General features: G+C 41.6%; 1 protein-coding gene across 2 annotated transcripts in view; it reads left to right on the top strand.

The window, feature by feature from the left end:
* The window catches only part of elk4 (ETS transcription factor ELK4), a 65,776-nt gene extending 42,221 nt beyond the window's left edge, over window positions 1–23,555 (top strand). Inside the window, exons 4-6 of one of the 2 annotated variants that reach the window (XR_011955474.1) lie at window positions 4,725–4,841; window positions 7,245–8,890; window positions 9,420–23,555. Coding sequence is in view for 1 of the 2 variants with exons in the window: in XM_072563878.1 (XP_072419979.1) it covers window positions 4,725–4,841; window positions 7,245–7,343 (216 nt within the window). In the remaining variant the exon portion in view is untranslated. Of the gene's footprint in view, window positions 1–4,724; window positions 4,842–7,244 lie in introns of both variants that reach the window. The other variant, XM_072563878.1, reaches the window with a different exon arrangement.

Below are 23,555 nucleotides of genomic sequence, written 5' to 3'. Positions count from 1 at the left end.
GTAGTGGACAGCGAAGAAGGTTACTTCACATTACAACAGGATCTTAATCAGATGGGTCAATGGGCTGAGAAGTGGCAGATGGAGTTTAGTTTAGATAAATGCAAGGTGCTGCATTTTGGAAAAGCAAATCAGAGCAAGTACTGTAATAGTAAGGTCCTGGGAATGTCGCTGAACAAAGAGACCTTGGAGTGCAGGTTCATAGCTCCTTGAAAGTGGAGTTGCAGGTAGATAGGATATTGAAGAAGGCGTTTGGTATGCATTCCTTTATTGATCAGAGTATTGAGTACAGGAGTTGGGAGGTCATGTTGCGGCTGTACAGGACATTGGTTTGGCCACTGTTGGAATATTGTGTGCAGTTCTGGTCTCCTTCCCATCAGAAGGATGTTGTGAGAATTGGAAAGGTTCAGAAAAGATTTACAAGAATGTTGCCAGGGTTGGAGGATTTAAGTTTTGGGAAGAGATTGAAACAGCTAGGGTTATTTTCCCTGGAGCATCGGAGGCTGAGGGGTAACTTTTATAGAACTTTATAAAATCATGAGGGGCATGGAGAGGGTAAATAGAAAAGCTTTATTCCCCGGGATATGGGATTCCAGAACTAGAGGGCATAGGCTTAAGGTGAGAGGGGAAAGATGTAAAAGGGACCTAAGGGGCACTTTTTCATGTAGAGGGTGGTACATGTGTGGAATGAACTGCCAGAGGAAGTGATGGAGGCTGGTACAATTACAGTATTTAAAAGTAATGATTTGGAGATGCTGGTGTTGGACTGGGGTGTACAAAGTTAAAAATCACACAACACCAGGCTATAGTCCAACAGGTTTAATTGGAAGCACTAGCTTTCAGAGCGCCGCTCCTTCATCAGGTGATAGTGGAGGACACAATTGTAAGGCACATAATTTATAGCAAGAATTTACAGTGTGATGTAACTGAAATTATACATTGAAAAATACCTCAATTGTCTGTTGAGTCTTTCATCTGTTCGAACACCATGATAGTTTCACCTCTTTCATGTGTAAATCACGTAACTTTTTTTTTTAAAAGATGCATTCTCAGGTTAGCTGTAACAATTGATGTTGGCTCGACAATATGTTGAAGGTGTTAGCCCCTGTGTTCACTGTCTATGCCATGATGTTTAGATTGATTCTAATCTAAAAAGTGAAATAACAGTTTTACATGAATTCATGCAGTTTTTGAGCAAAGTACAATGTAACTCTGCAAATACAAATTTACCCCACAAACGTATAGGTGTGCATGTGGGTCTTTGTCTGTCTGTGTGTGTGTCTGTCTGGGTTGGGGATTGTGAGTGTGAGAGAGAGTGTATATGTGTGTTTAGTGAAGGTAGAGTGTCTTAAGTCTGTGAGGGGGTGCATGTGTGAATGTGGGAGTGTGTGTGCGTGTCTGGGGTAGGGGGTTGTGAGTGTCTGTGAGAGAGAGTGGATATGTGTGTGCATGAGTGTAGAGTGGTACAAGTCTCTGAGAGGATGCCTGTAGGGGTGTGTGTGAGTGTCTGTGTGCGTGTCTGTGTATATGTGTGTCCGTGTGTATGTGCGTGTATAGGAGTGTGTGTGTAGGAGTGTCTCTGTGTGTGTATAGTGCAATGGTGGTCACCTGTAATGTGACATGAACCCAAGGTCCCTGTTGAGGCCCTCCCTATGGGTACCGAACTTAGCTATCAGCCTCTGCTCAGCCACTTTTTGCAGCTGTCTGTCCCGAAGTCCACCTTGGAGGATGCTCATCCAAAGGTCTGAGGCTGAATGTCCTGGACCACTGAAGTGTTCCCCAACTGGGAGGGAACACTCTTGTCTGTTGATTTGTGCGGTGCCCATTCATCCGTTGTCGTAGCCTTTGCTCGGTTTCCCCAATGTACCATGCCTCCGGGCATCCTTGCCTGCAATATATAAGATAGACAACGTTGGCTGAGTCACATGAGTACCTGCCATGTACAAGGTGGGAGGTGTCCCCATGTGTAATGGTGGTATCTATGTCCACAATCTGACACATCTTGCAGCGTCCACCGTGACAGGGTTGTATGGAGTTGTCCTGAGAGCCGGGCAGTTTGCTACGAACAATGATCTGTTTGAGGTTTGGCGGTTGTTTAAAGGCAAACAGTGGAGGTGTGGGGAAGGTCTTGGTGAGGTGCTCATCCTCATTGATAATGTGTTGCAAGTCACGAAGAACATGGTGTAGTGTTTCAGCTCCTGGGAAGTACTGAACAATGAAGGGTACCCTGTCAGTTACAGCATGTGTCTGTCTCCTGAGGAGGTCATTACGGTTCCTTGCTGTGGCACGTTGGAACTGGCAGTCGATGAGTTGAGCATTGTACCTCATTCTTGTTAGGGCATCCCTGAGTACTTCCAGGTGTCCGTCACATTCCTCCTCATCTGAGCAGTTCTGATGTATGCATAGGGCTTGTTCATAGGGAATGGCTGTTTTAATATGTCTTGGGTGAAAGCTGGAGAAGTGTAGCATTGTGAGGTTGTCTGTGGGTTTGTGGTAGAGTGTGGTGCTGAGGTGTCCATCCTTGATGGAGATGCATGTGTCCAAATATTAGACAGATAGTCAAGAGTAGTCCATGGTGAGTTTGATGGTGGGATGAAACTTGTTGATGTCACTGTGTAGTTTTATCAGTGACTCCTCGCCATGGGTCCAGAGGAAGAAAATGTCGTCAATGTACCTGGTGTACAATGTTGGTTGGAGATCCTGCATAGAGAAGAAGTCTTGTTCGAACCTGTGCATAAAAATGTTGGCATATTGGGGTGCAAATTTGGTCCTCATGGCTGTTCCATGTGTCTGGATGAAGAACTGGTTGTCTGGATGAAGAACTGTATATCGCTGACTCTAATACACCTATTTAAAAGGGAACACTTGATTATGATTAAATTATAAGTATAAAGGAGGGAACTTATAATCTTAAATTATAGCATTGTTGCTGAAATTGAGATGTAGTTCCATCTCACCAGTTGTTGGGAACCTCAAACATATCAGCTAGTACCACATCTTCCTCTACAGGGACATCCAGCTGTGCACTTGGTCACAAACGAGAGGCAGACAGCAGCATAGAACAATTCCCTGAACAACACTTTGCCTGATTCCATACATATCTGTTGCTAATTTCTGTCTGTTGCTATTTTCACGCATTTATCATGTGTCCTAATTGACATTTTGCTTAGTTGGTTAAACAGCTGGGTGGATACCTGACAATGGTGATTGATTGATTTTGTTATTTGCCTGAAATTCTGGATTTCTTTCCGAACCACCTCCACCTCTTCAACCCTCCTCTCTATCCTGAAAGGGAGAACTCGAATTTTAAAAAAGTCCACATTTTGTTCTCACCCACATGAGGAATCACTATTTTCCCCCTTACACCTTGTTAAGATAATTCAGGATCATGTACGCTTCAGTCAAGTCACCCCTGACACTTCTGACCTCCAGTGGAAACAAAAACCAAAAGAATTGTGGATGCTGTCAATCAGAAACAAAAGCAGAAGTTGATGCACAAAGTTGAGTAGGACTGGTAGCATCTGTGAAGAGAAATCAGTTATCATTTCAGGTCTGGTGACCCTTCCTCAGAACTCAAGTTCACAACTCACTTCTGAGGAAGGGTCACTGGACCTGAAACATTAACTTTGATTTCTCTCCACAGATGCTGCCAGACATGCTGAGTTTTTCCAGCAATTTCTGTTTTTATTCCAGTGGAACCCAGTCCAGCCTGTCCAACCTTTCCACATAAGGTATCGTTCTAACAAATCTCCTCTGAGCCACCTCTAGTGCATTTACATTCTTGGTTAAATAAAGAGACCAAAACTACACATGGTATTTGAAATGTTGCCTCATGAATGCCCCATATAACTAAAATATAATACCTTTTTTATGTTTAATTCCACTCCTAACAAAAGATAGGATTTCATTAACATTGTTCTGATTGTTAATGTGCAAGTACAGCACACAATCACAGCAAGGCTGGAAAATCTCAGAGGTCTGGAAACATCTGCAGAAAAAGATAAACAGAGTTAATGTTTTGTGTCTGGTATGAAAGGAGTAAAAGGACATTTTAATCAGCTGAGATGTGGAAGGAAATGGGGAATACTGTTTGAGCTATTGGCAGCATCTGTGCAAAGTCAGAAGTCACATGACACCAGGTTATAGTCCAACAGGTTTATTTCAAATCACAAGCTGTCAGAGTGCTGTGACTTCTAACTTTGTCCACCCCAGTCCAACACTGGCACCTCCACATCATGGCTACTGTGCAATAAGTTCACAACCACAACCACCTCATGAAGGAGCAGCGCTCCGAAAACTAGTGCTTCCAATTAAACCTGTTGGACTATAACCTGGTGTTGTGTGATTTTTAACTTTGTGCAGTAATGCTTTGTAACAATAATAATCATGTCATTCTGTCCTTATCCTCTTGTATTTTAGACCTTCAATCAATGGAAGCAAACTGTTTCGATCTAATCCTGGCCCAGCTCTACATCACTTTAAACCTCTTAAACTCAATAAATGTTCACTTACTTCAACCTTGCAAATTACCCCTCCCCAACACTCATGGATGGGTGTGTGTCTGTGCGTGTGCACACACGTGTTTGTGATATAGTTCCAGACTCCAAGGATTCTTTGTATGAAGGAATGCATCCTGACATCACCTCCTCTGGTATATCAGTGAATTTGACCTTTTTTATCTGTTGTTAATGACAATTCCAACCTTGTACTTTTTTATTCTGTTTCAGACTCCATTCTTACTGACTCCCAGTCCATTATTGTCCAGCATCCATTTCTGGAGCACCCTTAGTCCAGTGGCCACACTCAGTCCAGCCCGAATGCCTGGAACCAGCACTTTATTTCAAGTAAGTATGAGTCATGAGGTCTCTGGAGTAGTCATTTACTTTCTTTATTCATTCATGGGCTGTGAACATCGCTGGCAAGACTGGAACTTGTAGCACATCCCTGACTGTCCTTGAACTGGATGGCTTGCATGGCCTTTCAGAAGGCAGTTAAAAATCAACCACATTGCTGTGGGTCTGGACTCCCAGGTAGGCCTGACTGGCTTAGACTGCAGATTTCAAAGAATCAGAAAAGTACAAAAGAGGCCCTTCAGCCCATTGAGAGTGTTGTGTTGGAAAAGCACAGCAGGTAGCATCCGAGGAGCAGGAGAATTGCTGTTTTGGGCATAAGCCCTTCACAGATTTAGGGTAAGAGTGGAAAGATATAAAAGACCTAAGAGGCAACTTTTCCCCACAGAGGGTGGTGTGTGTCTGTGTGTGTGTGTGTGTGTCTGTGTCTGTGTGTGTGTGTGTATGTATGTGTGTATGTGTGTGTGTAAAACAGGCTGCCAGAGGAAGTGGTGGAGGCTATTACAATTGCAACATTTAAAAGGCACCTGGGTGGGTATATGAATAGGAAGGGTTTGGAGGGATATGGACCGGGTGCTGGCAGGTGGGACTAGATTAGGTTGGGATATCTGGTCAGCATGGGAGAGTTGAATCGAAGGGTCTGTTTTTGTGCTGTACATCTCTATGACTCTGTCAGGAAAAATGATGAAGGGCTTATGCCTGAAACATCAACTCTCCTGCTCCTCGGATGCTGCTGACCTGCTGTGCTTTTCCAGCAACACACACTCGACTCTGATCTCCAGCATCTGCAGTCCTCACCTTCTCCTTCAGCCCATTGAGTCTGTACCACCAAGCCTATGCTAAATCTACACTAGTCCCATTTTCCATCACTAGGCCCATAGCCTTGCCTTCCCAAAAGGATATCAATGTACCAGTGAGGTTTCTACACAATCATTGATGGCGTCATGATCAGCAATACCGAGACTTGCTTTCAATTTCAGAATTACCAGTTGAATTTAAATTTCCCAGAGCATTAACCTGGGCCATTTTTTGTATCACGGTACCATCATCTCCTCCAGATTGATGGAATTAATTGTGTATTTAAACCGTGGCAACAAGACTCCCTTTCAGACCGGTTGACCCATTTGAAATGTCGCACCCAATAAGGTGTGACACTTGACACCACTATCACCTTCTCAAGGGCAATTTGGAAAAGGCAATGCATGCTAGCTCAACCAGTGATGCCTACAGCCTGAGAATGAATAAAAATAAAGCTCCCTGTGTATGGCACTGTAATGTCAGTCTGGATGCTGCCGTTATGTCTTGCAGTCCTGAGGGAGTGCTACACTGCCAGGTGAGCCATCAAACCTATTGGCCATCCTGGAATCCAGCTTCAAAGCTATGAAGGTCATCACCTTCCACTGGAATCTTTTAACTCTCAGTAATATTTGATTTGCAGACAGTTTCCATATGAAGTAATCCATGCCCAAATCCAGCAAGACTTGGACAATATCCAGGCTTGGACTGAAAAGTGGCAAGTAACATTAGTGCCACACAAATGCCAGGCAAAGACCATGTCCAAAAGAGAAATATAACCATTGTCCTTTACATTCAGTCGTATTACCATTACTGAATCCCCCATTAACAACATCATGGGGTTACCTTTGACCAGAAACTAACTGGAGCAGTCATAAAAGTACAATGGCTACAAAAGCAAGTCAGAGGCTAGGAATCCAGTTACTCACCACCTGACTCCACAAAACCTGTTCACCATCAATAAGGCACAAGTCAGGAGTGTGATGAGATACTCCCCTGGATGGGTGCAGCTCCAACAACACTCATTAAGCTTGACACCATCTAGGACAAAGCAGCTCGCTTGATTGGCACCACATCCATGAACATCTCCTCCCTTCATCAGTGACGCTCAGTAATAGCATTGCGTACCATCTGAAAGATGCATTTCAGAAATTCACCAAGGCCACCAAGATAACGCCTTCCAAACGCACAACCACTACCTTCTAGAAGGACAGCAGATACCACCACTCCAATTCACTCACCATCCTGACTTGGAAATATATTGCTGTTCCTTCACTGTCACTGGGTCAAAATCTTGGAATTCCTGCCCTCCCAGTATTGTGGGTTTATCTACAGCACAGGGACTACAGCAGTTCAATAAGGCAGCTCCCCACCGCCTTCTCAAGAGCAACTAGAGACAAGCACTAAATGCTGACCAAGCAAGGCCCATGACACGAGTAACTTTTTAAAAAAATCATGTGGATCAGTATGAAATGTTCCAACAAAGTGGTGTTTTATTGTGTTCTGGTGGCTAAATAAATGTAAGTTCCAGTTGATGATGCAAAAGGTGGCAGTAAAATACGTATAGTTTTCTTCTAACAATCAGCTTTTGTTTTTTTGCAGTTTCCAAACATTGCCAACAGTCACATGCAGATCCCAATATCGAGTGTGGATGGCTCATCAACTCCAGCCTCCTTGTCACCAGACCTTCAGAAGGCCTAACAAGGAAGCTGTCATGTCACGAAGCCTTGCCTGTGCAACAAGGTTACAAAGGGAGCTCCTCTCTGAGGAGTTGTGATGACCAGTTGTGATGATGCCAACCCGTGTAAAATTGGTGATCAGGTATCTGAGACCTCAACTGGCAGCTGTGATGGCAGGCCCCTGCCCAGAACAACGTGGTATGCTGGCATTACGATGGCAACAATAGGACTTGTTTCATTGTTCCTTTTACTTTTAATCTTTGATTTGGAATCCACTTACTTTACTGATTCCATTTAATCAAACAACTGTGATGAGATTTAACGCTGTATCAATGCAAGTGATATGGAATGGACAATGTTTTGCATATTTCAAAATTTCTCTGGCACTACCCAGTTATTTTGGAGTTCCTGCACCTGTACAGACCTTATTGTTCAGCTTGAAGCAGTGATCTCAAGGGAAGGCAGTTGACTTTTCTGTTTTAGATCTCCGTTGCTGCCTTTATCTTCTGTGCCCTCACTGATTTATAAGGGATGGAGATTATGTCTAACTGGAAGACCAAAAAGAGCTTGAGTCACACTGCCCGGCACTCTCTCCATCTTTTCAGATTGGAATCCACCTGTAGAATGTGAACAGCAGCTTTCAAAGTGTTCCTTCATTAAGTTTCATTGCTGAGGCTCCCACAGTCTCAGCTACACAACTGATTTCAAGAAACGGGACTCCCACACCCAGACTACATATCATCAGTGCAGCCTGCTCCTCCTATCCCTTTGGAGGGACCTGCCCCTTCTCCATTACTTGGATCTTCACTTTTGTGAGTGAAGGCAGGGCCTGTCTGGAATCTGCTATGTGTTTGCGACAGGACTTAAAGAACCACACTCTCTCAGCTCCTTCTGTCCACTGCCAGTGCACCTATGGGGCAATTTATGAATACCACTTCAGTTTTGATGGGCAAAGTTGCTCTGCCCAGGCTGAAGAATTACATTTGTCAACTGAACCCACGGCAGGTTGCGTTGTAGCTTTTCCTTGATTTGATAAACAAAGGCCCCTCTCAGTTTTCTGGTACCCACCGAAAACTTCATCTGTAGTTCTGCCTAGCCCCCCACCTTCTATCATTTGATGACTCTATCCCACCATCTCACACTGTTCAAACTATTAGTTCCACCATCTCTGTTCCTTTTCATAATGCCTATCGTTGCAATTCCACTTCTATCATATCTTCGTCTCCACTTCCAACTTGGTGCATCTTTCCTTCTCACTGGGAAGCTTCAGCCTCTTTAATTTTATTAGCTCTTCAGCTTTAACTAGCAGATGCATCCCGTTCTTTATCTTTCATGCCTTTATAATTTCTCTCATTTTCTGCTCCACTCTTCCATGACATTGCTTTTACCCCCAATGAATAACTTGATCGTGAGCTGGTTTTTAATTGCACTGAGTACAAATCAACAGATTTTGAAGAGATGATAATTTTTCTCAAAGTTTTAAGTTTTTTTTTAACATCAAGGAAGTTAAAAAATGAGCAAACACTGTCTGAGGTTCAGTACTGACTTATAATGCTGTATTTGCTTTAGGTAGGTGAAATCTCTTGTTTTTCTATTAGGATGGCACTTCATTTTTTGACTGGCGTGCAAAGGGACTGTGTGTGGGTTTTGTGCAGGTGGATGATTAAACCAAACTCATTCCTCAATGCGATGATGGTTATGTCACATCAAACCTTTTCCTATCGAGGAGACCTTTACTGGGTCTTTTTTTTTAAAAGCAATCACTTGCAGGCTACGGGCATTGTTGGCTAAAGCCACATTTGTTGCCCATCTATCATTGACCTTGAGAAGGTGTTGGTGTGCTACCTGCATGAACCATTGCAATCCCGTGTGGTGTAGGGGCACAGTCAATGCTGCTGGTGGACTAGGTGGGAGTTCCAAGATGTTTGCATGTCATATAAATGATTGGTGCTTCAAAACATTTAGCGAGATGTTTTATTTTGTAAGTTTTTAATGGTACATGAAAGATTTGGGTGCTAAGTTGGTTTTCTGAGTTCTAATCTCATTGCAATGCAAAGAATACTGCACACTAACAAAACGAAATACTTTCCATTTTTAGTGACCAACATTCTAACACATGAACATATGAATTAAGAGCAGAAGAAGGCCATTCAGCCTTCCCTCACAGCCTAGCATCTCTCCAGCATCACCTCCCAAATGGCTCAACTCTTCCAGCCAAGCCTTGTTGCCATCAAATCAACTCTTTGATCAATCCTTGAGGAGCAATGCTTGTTTTTGATCCTAAGGGTGGTGTCACCGTGTTTTGAAAATGGATGTCATGCTGTAATCAGGTTGAAATGAGCGTAACATTTGATATGATGTTGGGAAGGGAAGTGTCCCTCAGCCAATGTTCCTCCCTGAAGGAGCAGCAACTAAACAAAGAGATAAATTAACGAGTCAGCGCATTGTCACCTGAGAGATGCTAGAATCACTTCATCTGTCGCTATAGATAATGTGGCTGCACTTCACAAAGGAACTATTAAGTGGAAATATTTCGGCACTTTTTAAGAACTGATTAAAAGCAAGAATCATCGTTTGTGAAATTTCTGTTCAATCCTAATTTTCAACTGAATCAAAACTTGGCTCTGGCTGGATGCTAAGGAGACATGCTAATGCCAATTAGCATCACTTCAGTGTCAGAATTTGGTCATAAATTCTGACCAAACAGGTTCCAAGAACAAAGACATTTTCTGAGTAGAGTGACATGATATACATTTCCATCGTATCTGTTTATCACTCGCCAATGAACTAATTACAGACCTGACTAGCAGAGAACGTAAATCGAGTGAAATCAACTGGGCATCAAGGCCAGTGCCAAGAGTAAAGTGTTTCGGGCAAGTATGCAAGCACCAGAAATGAAGCTACTGGGATTGAGAGCTCTTCCTTAGCTTTCAAGGAATGGAATAAATTCGCCAACATCCTTTTTTTTTGAAAACGGATTATTTAATCTATTTAAAGCTGACTGCGAGGGTCTTGTTTTCCAGTTGGACTAAACATCTCCATTTGTTATTGAAAGTGCAGAGTGGTCAGGAAAGCAAGAAAACTCACTTCCCAATCCCATGTGCAAGGGGTTTGAGGTGTTTCTGGATGCTGACAACAGGCAAGAAGCAGAGGGCAGAGTGGTGAGAGATGAGACACTCATCACTGAGAGTTGCCCACTGTGCCAATTCCAAAACTTTACTGGGGTGTGAGCAGGATCATTTGTGCATATTTGCTTTATTTACATTGAAAATTTATTGAAATTCATGAACAAAAACTTCCACAGCAGAAGATTCAGAGGAGGAAGAAATAGAGTTTAACTTTAAACACAAATCAGACTTGTTTTGTATTTTGTTTACATTTGAGACATTTCTGAAAGAGTAAAATTCTCACTGAAAGTCAAGATTAGGTCGCCAGCGACCAATTAGGAAAGAAATGATTTAGCAGTGACCCCACAGACAATAAAGGAGAGAGAATAGTCACCATCTAGTACAGAGTTCTGTGTGGGCTGTTTTCAGATATAGAGCGGCAGGATGGTTTTAAACCAAGAAATTGATCATGGAACTGCTTGATGTATCCATGTGGGTGTGAAATTGATCATCATACCACAAACTGGGAAGCCTAACCTGCTTGTGCTGAGTTCCTGCTCATCCCATTAAATTTTGCAAAACCTTCCAGGAAAACCCTGGAGTCTCTGGGAATTAATGATTTATCTTCTGAACACTGCTCGTGGGAAAGTATATATTAGGAATGTCAAAAGAAAATTGTATTTTTAAAATTGTTTTCTTTGAACGGCTTTGTTAATTCATTAGAAAACTATTGGACTTGGTCTTTTCAACAAAGGGCTGTTTGTCTGGGCAGGAGGATTGGAGGAAAGGATGATACCTCTAGAAATACATCCAACATCTCAGAAGTTTTCATTTTAAACAATGAAACAAAAACAGTCTACTGCAAGCACTGATGCCATCCCTCCTAATCGTCAATTAACCTGTGCCATCAGCGAGACAAGGCATCAACTATCTCCCAATGTCTTTGCCAAAGGTCGGTGGCCTTCATTAGCCTTAAATCAGGAAGGAAAAATACTTTGGAATTCCTGTTTTCTCAAAAGGAAAAAGAATATCAGCTGAAAAGGCTGTGAGGTGACTAGAGGAATATTCTTATCTAATGTATCTACAGTTTCAAAAGGGAAAAGTCTTAAAAAGTTCATGTTTATTGATATTTTTTGATATGAGAAGTGTAAAGAGCCATGCATCATTTACAAGTATGTTACTGAACAGTTAACTGATAAAACAGGGCTTATTTTTGATGGATTAGCTTCCATTTACTAAAAACCTGTCTGTGGGCTTTTAAGTGATCAGAGCATGTTGACACTACAGTTATTCTTTATACCTTCAGGTTGACTAGTGATTAGTGGAATTGTGTATGTAGGTGCTGTTTGCTACATAGTCAATGTAAAGGTGTAATGTGTTTTCTCATGAATTACATCTCTGCCAGACAGAGAAATTAGGAGTTAAAATTATAGTTTGTGACATTAGTATGAAATACATAAGTCATTCACTTGAAACTTTTTTGTGCCTATCAGTGGCATTAATCCATCCTTAAAGCACATTTATTTGTAACAGTCATTTATTACAAGAGGCCATTTGGTCCATTGTGCCTATGCTGACTCTTTGAAGTAGCTATTGAGCTAGTGGCCACCCTATTGAGCTAGTAGCCACCCCATTGAGCTAGTGGCCACCCCATTGAGCTAGTGGCCACCCCATTGAGCTAGTAGCCACCCCATTGAGCTAGTAGCCACCCTTCCCCCTCTTTCTCCGGAGGCCTCCAAAACTTTTCCTTTTAAAAAAATATCCAATTTCCTTTTGAAAGCCAACAATAAATCTGTTTATCTAATTTTTCGGGCAGACTTTCCCGAATTTACTATGTTTTTTAAAAGTCTTCTGATCTCCCCTTTTGTCAGTTATCCAAAATATGTGTCAGCTGGTTACTGAATCTTCTACCAGGAGAAACAATGTTTTCCTATCTGTTTTGGCAAAACCTCTTTAGTCATAGGTGGCTCTATTGAATCTCCTTTTAACTATCACTACTCTAAGGGGATCAATCCCAGCCTGTCTGATCTCTAACTTTACTGAAGCTCCTGAGTGTGTTTGCTACTAATTTTGCATTGAATTTAACCCCTTTTGGTTTGTGGGCTAATGTTTCTGGTGACTGAGAGCAGGAGAAAAAATATCACAGCACGGTTAATAGAACAAAAATTTGCAGAGATCTTGGTTGTGTAGTTAACCATTCTCATTTGTGCTTGGATGTTATAGTTAGTTGGAACACTATCCTTTCACCTTTTTGACCCACACTTTGTAATCTGACTTAACCTAGAACAACACCAGTTAATTCTCCTGCATTTTGTCTAACTCAAAAATGGAATTAAGGAAGTAGAAACCCATTTCCTATTTGGTGCATGTCTATAGCACACAACTGGGAAATCGTATGTAAAGGAATTTCAAGGACTGCTGGGGTGGGGTAAGGGAAACGTCACACAGATTTTATTGGGCTTGCTCAGAGGGTTAAGTCCCATTACTAAGCTAGAGGTAATCCTCCACCTAAACTGTCTTATTTCCCGACCTGAGAATGAATGCTGACATGAATTTAAAAAGCAAAATTTTCCTTGATCAACCTTATTGTAAGAGAGCACCATAATAATAACGATGGGAAACCTGGTTGTCTGCAGTACAACTTTGCAATTGTTGACCATGACGGCATGTCAGGCCACATGATAAATTGAAAGAAAGAGGAAATTGAAGCCCCTTCATGCTGCTTATTGTCCTGGGTACAGTCAAAATAGTCAAGGATTTAGACTCAAAAAGGTTTGTGCCCACTTACATTTCAATGCCATTAAAGGTATGAATATAAAGAATTGGGGCAGGATATTTATAAGCTAACATCAACTCATAAGACCATAAGAAATAGGAACAGGAGTAGGCCATTTGGCCCCTCAATAGGATCATGGCTGATCCAACATTCCTCACTTTTCTGTCTTTCCCTGTAACCCCGACTGATTAAAGAATCTATTGCCACCTTAAACATACACAAGAACTCTGCCCCCACTGCTCTCTGGGGCAAAGAGTTCCAAAGGCACTCAACCCTCTGAGAGAAGAAATCTCCTTATCTCAGTCTTTAAGTTACTCTGAAACCCTCTGGTCCTAGACTGTCTCATGAGGAGAACCATCCTCTCAGCATTGACCCTGTCAAGTCCCTTAAGAATTCAATATGTTTCAATGAGATCACCTCTCATTCTTCTAAACTCCAGTGAGTAGAGTAGAGAGCTCTCAGAACAATTGCCCCATATCAGGGATCATCCCAGTGAACAGCTCCGAACTGCCTCCAATTTAATAATATTTTTCCTTAAAATAAGGGTTCCAAAACTTCTCAGTGTACACCAGTTATAGTCTCACCAGCACATTTTACGTTGTAGCAAGATTTGATTTGCAAACCCCTGCAGTGACTACAAAGAATTTATTTGCCAGAAACTCTAGTGTCAAGAGTACCAAGTGCTTGTGACATTATATAACATAGGTCCATAGCTGTTGGATGACACCAATTGTCCTCTTGGCTGTATATAAAAGGTCCCATTATACTGTATTGAAGAAGGACATGGGAGAAGTGTTTCTGAGATGGCCTGACAGATGTTCATCCCTCAACCAACTTTAATATTTTAGTTAAAAGAAAGATCAACTAATCTAGCTATAACTGCATGGCTGTTTTTTGACACCTTGCTGTGTACAAATCCACTGCCAAATTTCACAGGATTACAACACTTCTTGTCCCTGAGATTCTCTTGAGTTCCTTAAGGATATGAAGAGAAGTGCTCCTTAACTATCGCAAACCATTTTTGGTGCAATAGAGAACACTGTTGGCAAATTAAGTGTAATTCATTCACCGGATGTGGGTATCACTGACTAGGCCAGCATTCACTACCCATTCTAAATTGTCCAGAGGGCAGTCAAGAGTCAACAACATTACTGTGAGCCGAGGTAAGGTCAGAAGATATTCTTTCCTGAAGAACATTACAGAATCATTTGGGTTTTTAATGACAATCATGGTCAACATTAGGCCAATTCTTCCTTCCAGATTCAATTGAATTCAAATTTTGCGATCCGACATGGCAGGATTTGAACCCATACCCCCAGGTCAATGATTTAGGGGTTCTACTTTGCTAGTCAAGTGACATTATCACTATGTCACTGCCTTCCCACGTTGGGGTAGAGATGAGGGAGTTGCACTCTGTAACTGTGCTGGGCTGATTGTGAGCTATGAATGTAAAGATATTCAATTCCTCGGGCTGAACTTGTTGGACAGAAAATTCTTCACCCTCTCCTACCCCTTGCCAGCAAGATAACAAAACAGTTATAATGGAGGTAAAGGTGTTGGCTTGTTCACCTTGGGTAGGTTTTGACCCCCTTGTGTATTGATACTGTTCAGATAAATTGTGTAAAGAATTGAAAGGTATGATTATATTATTTTGTCGTCTCCTGAAAATTCAAGTGCTTCTGCTTTTGAGCTGTTACGTCTTTTCGTGTCTGAGAGAGCTGACAATAATATGTGAATGCAAATTCTGCACAGAATAATGCAAAGTGTTTCTATTCAAAAAAAAAGCTATGATAATGAGATTTTGCTTAAAGCTAAGTTGAGTGGATTATACTGTATTTGAACTCTGTTCTGACTGCTGCACCTTGTGGTTGCCGTGCCATTGAGATATCTGTTTCTTTATGGTTTCTTAGAATCCTGCTGTGAATCCTGATTGTACTCAGGCTGGTAAAAGATGGGAAATCCCTTTTATTTGTGATGAAACTAGCAACATTTACAGGGCAATTACCAGTGGTTTCATCCTCCCAGTTTCCCTCAAACATCAAGGTGATCCAGACATGATCCACAAATGTTTGAAGAATTGTTTCAGGCAGGGCATATCAGTGATTGGTTTGATATTACTCACCAGGGTCTCATACAGCGCTGACCATTTCATCTTATACTCAATTCTGTCTTTGTTATTTTAAACCTTTTCTGTATCAATCTCAGTGGGTGAGACTCCCACTTCCAAGTGTGTAAATTAAACCCATTTCAAAGATATGAGTGCAGAATTCTATACAAGCACTCCCAGTGCAATACTGAGGGGCCGTTAGACTGGCAGAGGTGCTATCTTAGGCCTGATCCATCAGCCAGGTATAAAAGAGCAGTAATATTCTCTCTCTTTATACTTCAGCCAATGTCACTGAAAGCATCTGGTTATTGGCTCTTTGGTGAGATTTTGTTAGGGACAAATTGTCACGTTTCCTCATTACAACAGCGGCTTCAATTCAAAAGAACATCATTGTCTGTAATGTTTAAGACAGTGTGAGGCATTTGTTATTGAAACAGCAATATTCTCTTGCCCTGCTTGCACAGTATTTGCTGGACAACAAAAACTGCTTTTGGAAGAAGGTCAGACATCATAAGACACCAAGTTATAGTTCAATAGGTTTATTTGAAACTACAAGCTTTCGTAGTGCTGCCCCTTCATCAGGTGCAGTGATCTGAAATCTTGTGATTTCATTAACCTGTTGGACTATGACCTGGTGTCATGTGACTTCTGACTTTGTCCACCCTAGTCCAACATTGGCACCTCCACATCTTGGAGGAAGGTAATACCATTGGACTTAGTGCCTGATAACCCTGAATCTCATTTACACACCATCTCCATAAACCCATCTCTGTAGAGGTTACCAATCCCCTTGACTCCTCTTGAAGTTAAAAGTTAACCTCTGCTATGACCACACGAACCATAGGTCCAGAACCAAAGTCTGAGAAGGGGGACAGAAAAACAGTCAGATTGCCCATCAAAAATCATCCAATCAGATAATAAGAAATCTGTTTGCGTGCCAATGGATAAGAGAGAGTGGGAAAATGAAGATTAATGTGTTGTACAGCCAGTGGTGAGAGGACAAGGGTGATTGAGTGTGTGAGAACATGTGATGGAACCTATTAAAATGCATATGCAAAAACAATTTCCTCTTCATTTAATTGTTTCTTGAACCTACCAATAATTCCCTATCAATAGATCTCTTTAGTAACAATTTCAAATCAGAAATATGCAAATTAGGAGGAGGACCTCCTCAAGTCTGGTAAAAACAATGACTGCAGATGCTGGAAACCAGATTCTGGATTAGTGGTGCTGGAAGAGTACAGCAGTTTAGGCAGCTCCTTGGATGCTGTGTTCTTCCAGCACCCCTAATCTAGAATCTCCTCAAGTCTGATCGACATTCGATAAGTTTATGGCTGGTCTGATTACTCCACTTTCCCACCTGACTCACTGGTAAATTTTTCACTCATTTAGTTTATCAAGAATCTATATTCCACTCACTTAAAAATATTCAGAAGCTTTGCTTTTACTGTCTTTCAAGGGAGATAGTCCCAAAGTCTCATGACCTCATGAATAAAAATGTCTCAGGCCTGTCCTAGGTGGGAGAGCCTTTATTTTTACTGCCCTGGATGAAATTGATCCCCTTGATAATTGCCTTCTTGTGCTCATATCTTTTGATTTCCCTGCAATTTTAAAACTTTTCACTGCCACAAACAACGTACAGAAATAATATTTTTTTTCTTATTCAGAATCTTGGAATAGTTTCCCTAGGGATTCCTCTATTCTAAAGAAAACAAGCCTAACCTATTCATGATTTAGATTCCTGATAAATGTCATCGTCTTTGCTGATGGTAACTATGAAAATATTCCATCCTTAACTGGTGTGGTCTAAATATGACTCCAGACCCACAGCAACGTGGCTGACATCTTAGCTGCTTTCTGAAATGGCCCAGCAAGTGTTCAAAGTCAATTAGATTTAATTGACAACACTGACATTAATAAAGATTCCAGAGTTCAGGGTTAGATTTGAAATTCGGCTGCTTTTCTGTGAGTGTGCAGATGGGTTTTGATCTACAATTAGTGGGTTTAGATGGAACCAACCTGGTTTAGCAGGAACAATTCTCATTTATTTTATAACTTATTCCAAGGCTTCATGCCAAGGCAAGTGAAAGCGTGACAATTTAATGATAGATGATTAAAATCTGAAACATATGAGAGGCTAGAATTGGAGGAGAACAGAGAACCTGGAGCTATGTAGAGATGGAGGAAGATACAGAGATAGGGAGGAGTGTGGCTATTGAAAGTAAGGATAAGAGTTTTAAAATTAAGGTGTTGCAGGAGTCAAAACTCAATGCCACATAGTGACCATAGAGGATGATAGACGATCAGTCCGGGTTGAAAAATATGTAGGTTAGGTGGATTGGCAATGCTAAATTGCCCTTAGTGTCCAGGGATGTGCAGGCAAAGTGGATTGGCCATGGGAAATGCAGGATTACGGGGATAGGGTAAGGGGTGGTGGGTGGGGGTGGGCTGCTCTTCAGAGGGTCGGTGTGGGCTTTATGGGCTGAATGGTCTGCTTCCACGACTGTAGGTATTCTATGATCCTATGGTCCTATGAGTTAGAGATCAGCCACAGAGTCTTGGATATGCTCACACTGAAAAGGTGGAAGATGAGAAGCTGGTTAGGCAGTGTTAGGGTTGGTGAATCTTCAACTAAAGTATGAGTGTTTCAGATGCAGATGAGCTGAGGTAGGAGCAAATTCAATTAAACTTCAGATCCTCATTGAAATGAAAGCTGACCTCATTCTTTAACTTTCTGTCTTAATTCATTCCTTTGTGGAATCCTGTTTTGCTATAACTTCCCACTCTGGCGTGTAATCCGGCAAACATTGAAAATACCCAAGTTTAGTGTTGACTGACCACGACCTCTAAATTATCCCACTTTTGTTTCTCCCACTTGTGCAAACCTCAAGAGGACTCTTGCTTTGTGGGACCTCAGGAATATGAATTTTGAGTCAATTCCCTAATCAGTACTGATCCTCAGCAGCAAGTCTTCCCCTACCCTGCTGATGCCCTTCCCAACCTCAATCTCTTCTGCCCCATTCCAACTGGTATGATGGTTACATTGCTGGGCTCATAAACTCAAGAACTTTGAGTTCTAAATCAGGTTAAATGAAAGTCGTAATCCTTCCAATGATTTCAAAATGTGATGTCAATTAAATCAGTACAAATCTTGTGTCAATAAAAGAGATTGGAAAACTGTTGGATTGACTTTAAGAACCCAACAAGTTCCCAGATGTCCTTTTTGGAAAGAAAGTTGGCTGCCTTTATCCAGTCTTGACCTACAGGTAAATCTAGGTCCTTGCTGAAGTGGCTGTTTCTCAATTGCCCTCTGAAAGCTTAACAGGTCATCCAATTGTGTCAAGGTAGACAAGACTGTCAGCCTTGCTAGTAACTTTCGCGTTCTGAGAACAGGATATTAAAATCTATCAGCAGAATCAGAACTGACTGCCGGGGGGTTTCTATTCCTGTGGCATCGAGTTATAGAGTATGGTGAAAATACCAAGCGGTGAATCATTCTCCGAAATGAAAATAGCTTCAGTGTGGGAGGAATGTGAATTCTCACTGTCTCTTAACCCCATATGCAACAAATGAAGTCGAACCCTTCAAGATGATTAGTCATTGCCATTGAATGTATGAAAAGCAAATCCGAGAAAACAGGATTTTATTCTGTGCACCTATTTATTCTCCTCACTCACTATCCCTTCCTGCTCCCAATTTATCTCTTTTCAGCTCCAAGTTACAGCTTTGTGAATATTACCATTCTGCTCCTGTCTCCAGTCACTAAGAGACTTTTGCAATTTCCCCCATAAAACCCTCTGCTTTCTCTCTCCTCCTTTTAAGATGCTACTTAAAATCTGTATCTTTGACTAGTTTTGGTCACCTCTCTACATTTCCTCTCTTGTGATAACTTTCCTGTGGTGCACTTTGGGCTTTTTTTGCTATGCTGAAGGTGCTATACAAGTGCAAGCTGTTGTTGAAGCAGTTTAGGTCCCGTGCTGTGCCTTGTGACTAGTTATCTGGCACATGATAAAAAGAGTTATTATCATATTCGAGGAGATGTTAGATTAGGTGAGGTTCTTGTTGGAACATTTACACATTTGTTGTAGTTTCCAAGCTGTTACCACAAGAATGAACACCAACAGATTAAATGCTGTGTTAATACATCTCATAAAGGAATTGGCCCTAACTGCACCTAGGAACAGGAGAAGGCCATTCAGCCCATTGAATCTGGGCTTTTTTTAAAATGAGAAATCTTAGGTGATCCTACCTTCATTTACCCACCATGGCTTTGCATCCATTGGATTCTTGGAAAATGTATTAATCTCAAACTTAAACTAATTCATAACATTTGAGGTAACTTCTGCAGCTTTTATCAGGAGAGATTTTGAGACTTCTGTCACCATTTGAGTGATTAAATATTTGCCAACTTCCCCCCTGAATGTCTTGACTGTGACTTTAAGGGTATGTCACCATGACTTAGTCTTCCCCGACCATTCAGGATTGTTGGCAAACGTGAGTCACCTTCTCGCCCAGTTTTCATAGGAGAGGCTGGGTGGATGTTTGTGTGGGTTGTGGTCTGTAACCATCAGTGATGAGTAAAATTTCATCAGTGATGGGTGTCAGTATGCAGTCAGTGACACCATCATTTCCTTTACAGTATAGAGTGTTTCCAACCCAACATGGCAAGCCACAACCCACAAACATTCTTATTGTCAAAATAACTTGCATTTAACTCATTCCATTTCACAAGCTGAGGTAGTCTTCAGTGAATGAAGTACTTCTGAAGTATATTCACTATTCTCATTGCATGATAAGCTTGTGCAAACAATAATGTCATAATGATCAGAGTTTCTTTATTCATTCATGGGATAAGGGGGGGTGCTGGCTAGACAGCATTTATTGCCCAGAGGGCAGTTAAGAGTCAACAGCATTACAGTGGGTCTGGAGTCACTTGTAGGCCAGACCAGGTAAGAATGGCAGTTTCCTTCCCTAAACCACATTAGTGAACCAGATGGGTTTTTTTCCTGAGATTCAGCAATGGATTCATGGTCATTATTCGATTCTTAATGACCGTTGTTGATTGTTGTAAAAATCCATAGTGCCCTTCAGGGAAGAAAACTTCCATCCTTACCTGCTCTGGCCTATGTGTGACTCCAGACCCACTGCAATGTGGTTGACTCTTAACTGTCCTCTGGGCAATTAGGTTGGGTAATAATCTGCTTTAGTTAGTTTTGTTTAAGGAAATAATTTTGGTCAAGAGATTACAAGGAGAGTCTCCCTGCTTTAGCATCTGTCATAGTCAACTGAGAGGGCAGAGGGTCTTGGTTTAACATCTTGGCTGAAAGACAGCACCTCTGCCAATGCAGAAATCCCTCCGTTTGCACTGGGAATGTCAAACTGGATCACATATTCACATGTCTGAAGTTTAATTCAGACCAACGCACTTCTGACTTAGAGACAAGTGAGCCAGACATGACACCACCCTGGGAGGCTGCCCACATCCAGGCCCTCTGTGATTGTTGTGGTGGGTGCTATATTAACAAGTCATGTTGCAGCTTCTGTGTCATGTATTGACATGAGCTCATTAGTGCACTCAACATAGGAACATTTTGAAAATCTCAGGACAGAATGGGAAGAAGTGTCTTATGGATCTGGGATTATGGTTTCTCATCATGGACTGACCTCTTGTGTTCCTGCTAGCATCCACTGTCTGACCTGTGGTCAGTAAGGGTGATAAAGCAGAACTATTATCCTTCTCTTATTCACTTTGTACATTCTGGAAATGTGATAAGGCATATTGCTCAATGATTCCATCTACAACTTTTGGATTCTGGCTTTAGGACTTTATCAGGCTCTGGATCAGTAGTGGCACAGTAATGAGCATGGCTGATCCCTCCAACCCCATTCGCCAAAGTGAAGTGTAACCCCCTCCTTAATACGTAGCACAGTTGTTTCAGTTCTCCGAGCAGCTAGCTTTGCGCTCTCTCCCAACGGAAATGGGAAGTGCCCTCTCGGGTCCCTACCTCGGTCCTGTCCTAGACAACACTGCATCCAATGGTAGGGAAACAAACCTGAAAGGGACATCACGGTCTTTTCAGTGGCCCGAGGGAGGACTCTTTTGAACCTCTCCTGAGAAGGCTGTCAGAGTTTGATGCGGATACATCTCGGAGACCCAACTAGAGCTGGAATCTTTCAAAAAGCTCAATTATGTTTTGGTTCATAAAACTTATTATCAGAGCAATAAAGATGAGTTGGTTCAGGTCTGCAATTTCCAACGGTATTCTGGAACATTTTAGTGGATCACTATAGGGAAACAAACTGCCATTTGACAAAGAAGCAAATGATGCAGCAGCATCATATTCTGCCTGTTTATAAAGTGAATTATTTGAGGGTCGAAAGAAGTTGCTGGCTGACAGTGTACTGTATCAGGACCTGCTCTTCCTGGTGGAACGATGAAAGAGAGTTAAAATGTAGTTGATGTCTGATAGGTAGAATGGAACCAGAGCTTTAGCTACTCCTGTGCCTTCAGTAGGGTCTGTTCTATAACGTAGACTCATTGGGAAACAGTGGCCTGTTGACTTGTGATATCACGGTCTCTTTGCTTGTCTTTGTTTTGATGGGTGGGCCAGAGCTGGTCAGTTCCGATTGGTAATGTGAGGCCTCAGACTGTCTTAGCCCTGAGCAGCTACACCAAAGGTGAGTGAAGCAAGTTTTTTTTATTTGTTTGTGGAATTTGGGCATCACTGGCTCGGCCAGGATTTATTGCTCATCCCTAATTACCCAGAGGGCAGATAAGTGTCAACCACATTGCTGTGGTAACAAAGAACATAGAAAAATACAGCGCAGTACAGGCCCTTTGGCCCTCGATGTTGTGCCGATCCAAGCCCACCTAACCTACACTAGCCCACTATCCTCCATATGCCTATCCAATGCCCATTTAAATGCCCATGAAGAGGGAGAATCCACCACTGCTACTGGCAGGACATTCCATGAACTCACGACTCACTGAGTAAAGAATCTACTCCTAACATCTGTCCTATACCTACCACCCCTTAATTTAAAGCTATGCCCCCTCGTAATAGTTGACTCCATACGTGGAAAAAGGTTCTCATGGTCAACCCTATCTAAACCCCTAATCATCTTGTACACCTCTATCAAGTCAGCCCTAAACCTTCTTTTCTCCAATTAAAACAGCCCCAAGTGCCTCAGCCTTTCCTCATACGATCTTTCTACCATACCAGGCAACATCCTGGTAAACCTCCTCTGTACCTGTTCCTATAGTATGGAGTCATGTGTAGGCCAGACCAGTTAAGGATGGCAGATTTCCTTCCCTAATGGACATTTGTAATCAATATGAGCCTTTTTGACAATAATGAATTTCCTAATTTTGTTTTTCTTATTGAATTCAAATTTCACTGTTTGCGATGGTGTGATTTGAACCCATGTTCCCAGAATATTAACCTGAAGTTTCAGATTAGTCTCCAGTAGCATTATTGCTACACTACTGCATCGCTCAGAGTTAGAATAGCTATCTAATTTAAGATGTTGCTGAGCCTTGTGGAGCAGGAAGATCCCATGTGCAATCTTTGGTGATGACCAGTTTAGATTTTTCTAGTTTAAGAACATTATGGATGGTGGAGTTGACTGTGGATGCACGTTTGATTCATACATGTATAACACCAGCTTAGTGTGTTAACTAACACTGAAGATACATTCACCGATATCCTTTGATAAGCTTTGGTGACAATTGAATCCCAACAAGGATCTATTGATTCCTCTTTTATTGAATTCACCAATTTCTACATCTCACATCAGTGAATATTGACACAGTAATGTATTTTAACCAGAGGGATCGCTACGCTCAAATTAAGCGGATTGCACATATCCCATCATGAAGCCTGAGTGAGTAGCTTAACAACAAATTTTCTGATCCAGTCACACTAGCTGGAGGCTCTTGTCTCCAACTTGGCCATTGTCCCATGTTTAGCTGACATGAATCCCCACTTCTGGTTCTGAATGTTTCAGTATTGTGAAATGATCAAATCAATTCTTTATGGTGAATATGTTGGATTTGTAGAAATTATAAAATTTCAATGAAATAAATATATATATAAAATATATATATATATTTTCTGAAAAGAATTTGAGCCCAACCTCAAGGGAAACTGATATTACTTGGTTTGGCAAAATGTGTAGACAATCAAAGAAAGTGGCTATTTTTGTTGAATATTTGAATTAAAGTATATATTATATATATGTAAA

Source organism: Chiloscyllium punctatum, chromosome 45 (genome assembly GCF_047496795.1).
Source record: "Chiloscyllium punctatum isolate Juve2018m chromosome 45, sChiPun1.3, whole genome shotgun sequence".
NCBI classification, from domain to species: domain Eukaryota; kingdom Metazoa; phylum Chordata; class Chondrichthyes; order Orectolobiformes; family Hemiscylliidae; genus Chiloscyllium; species Chiloscyllium punctatum.
Note: the sequence above shows the minus strand (reverse complement) of the source record. Positions and strands in the feature narration are given on the sequence as shown.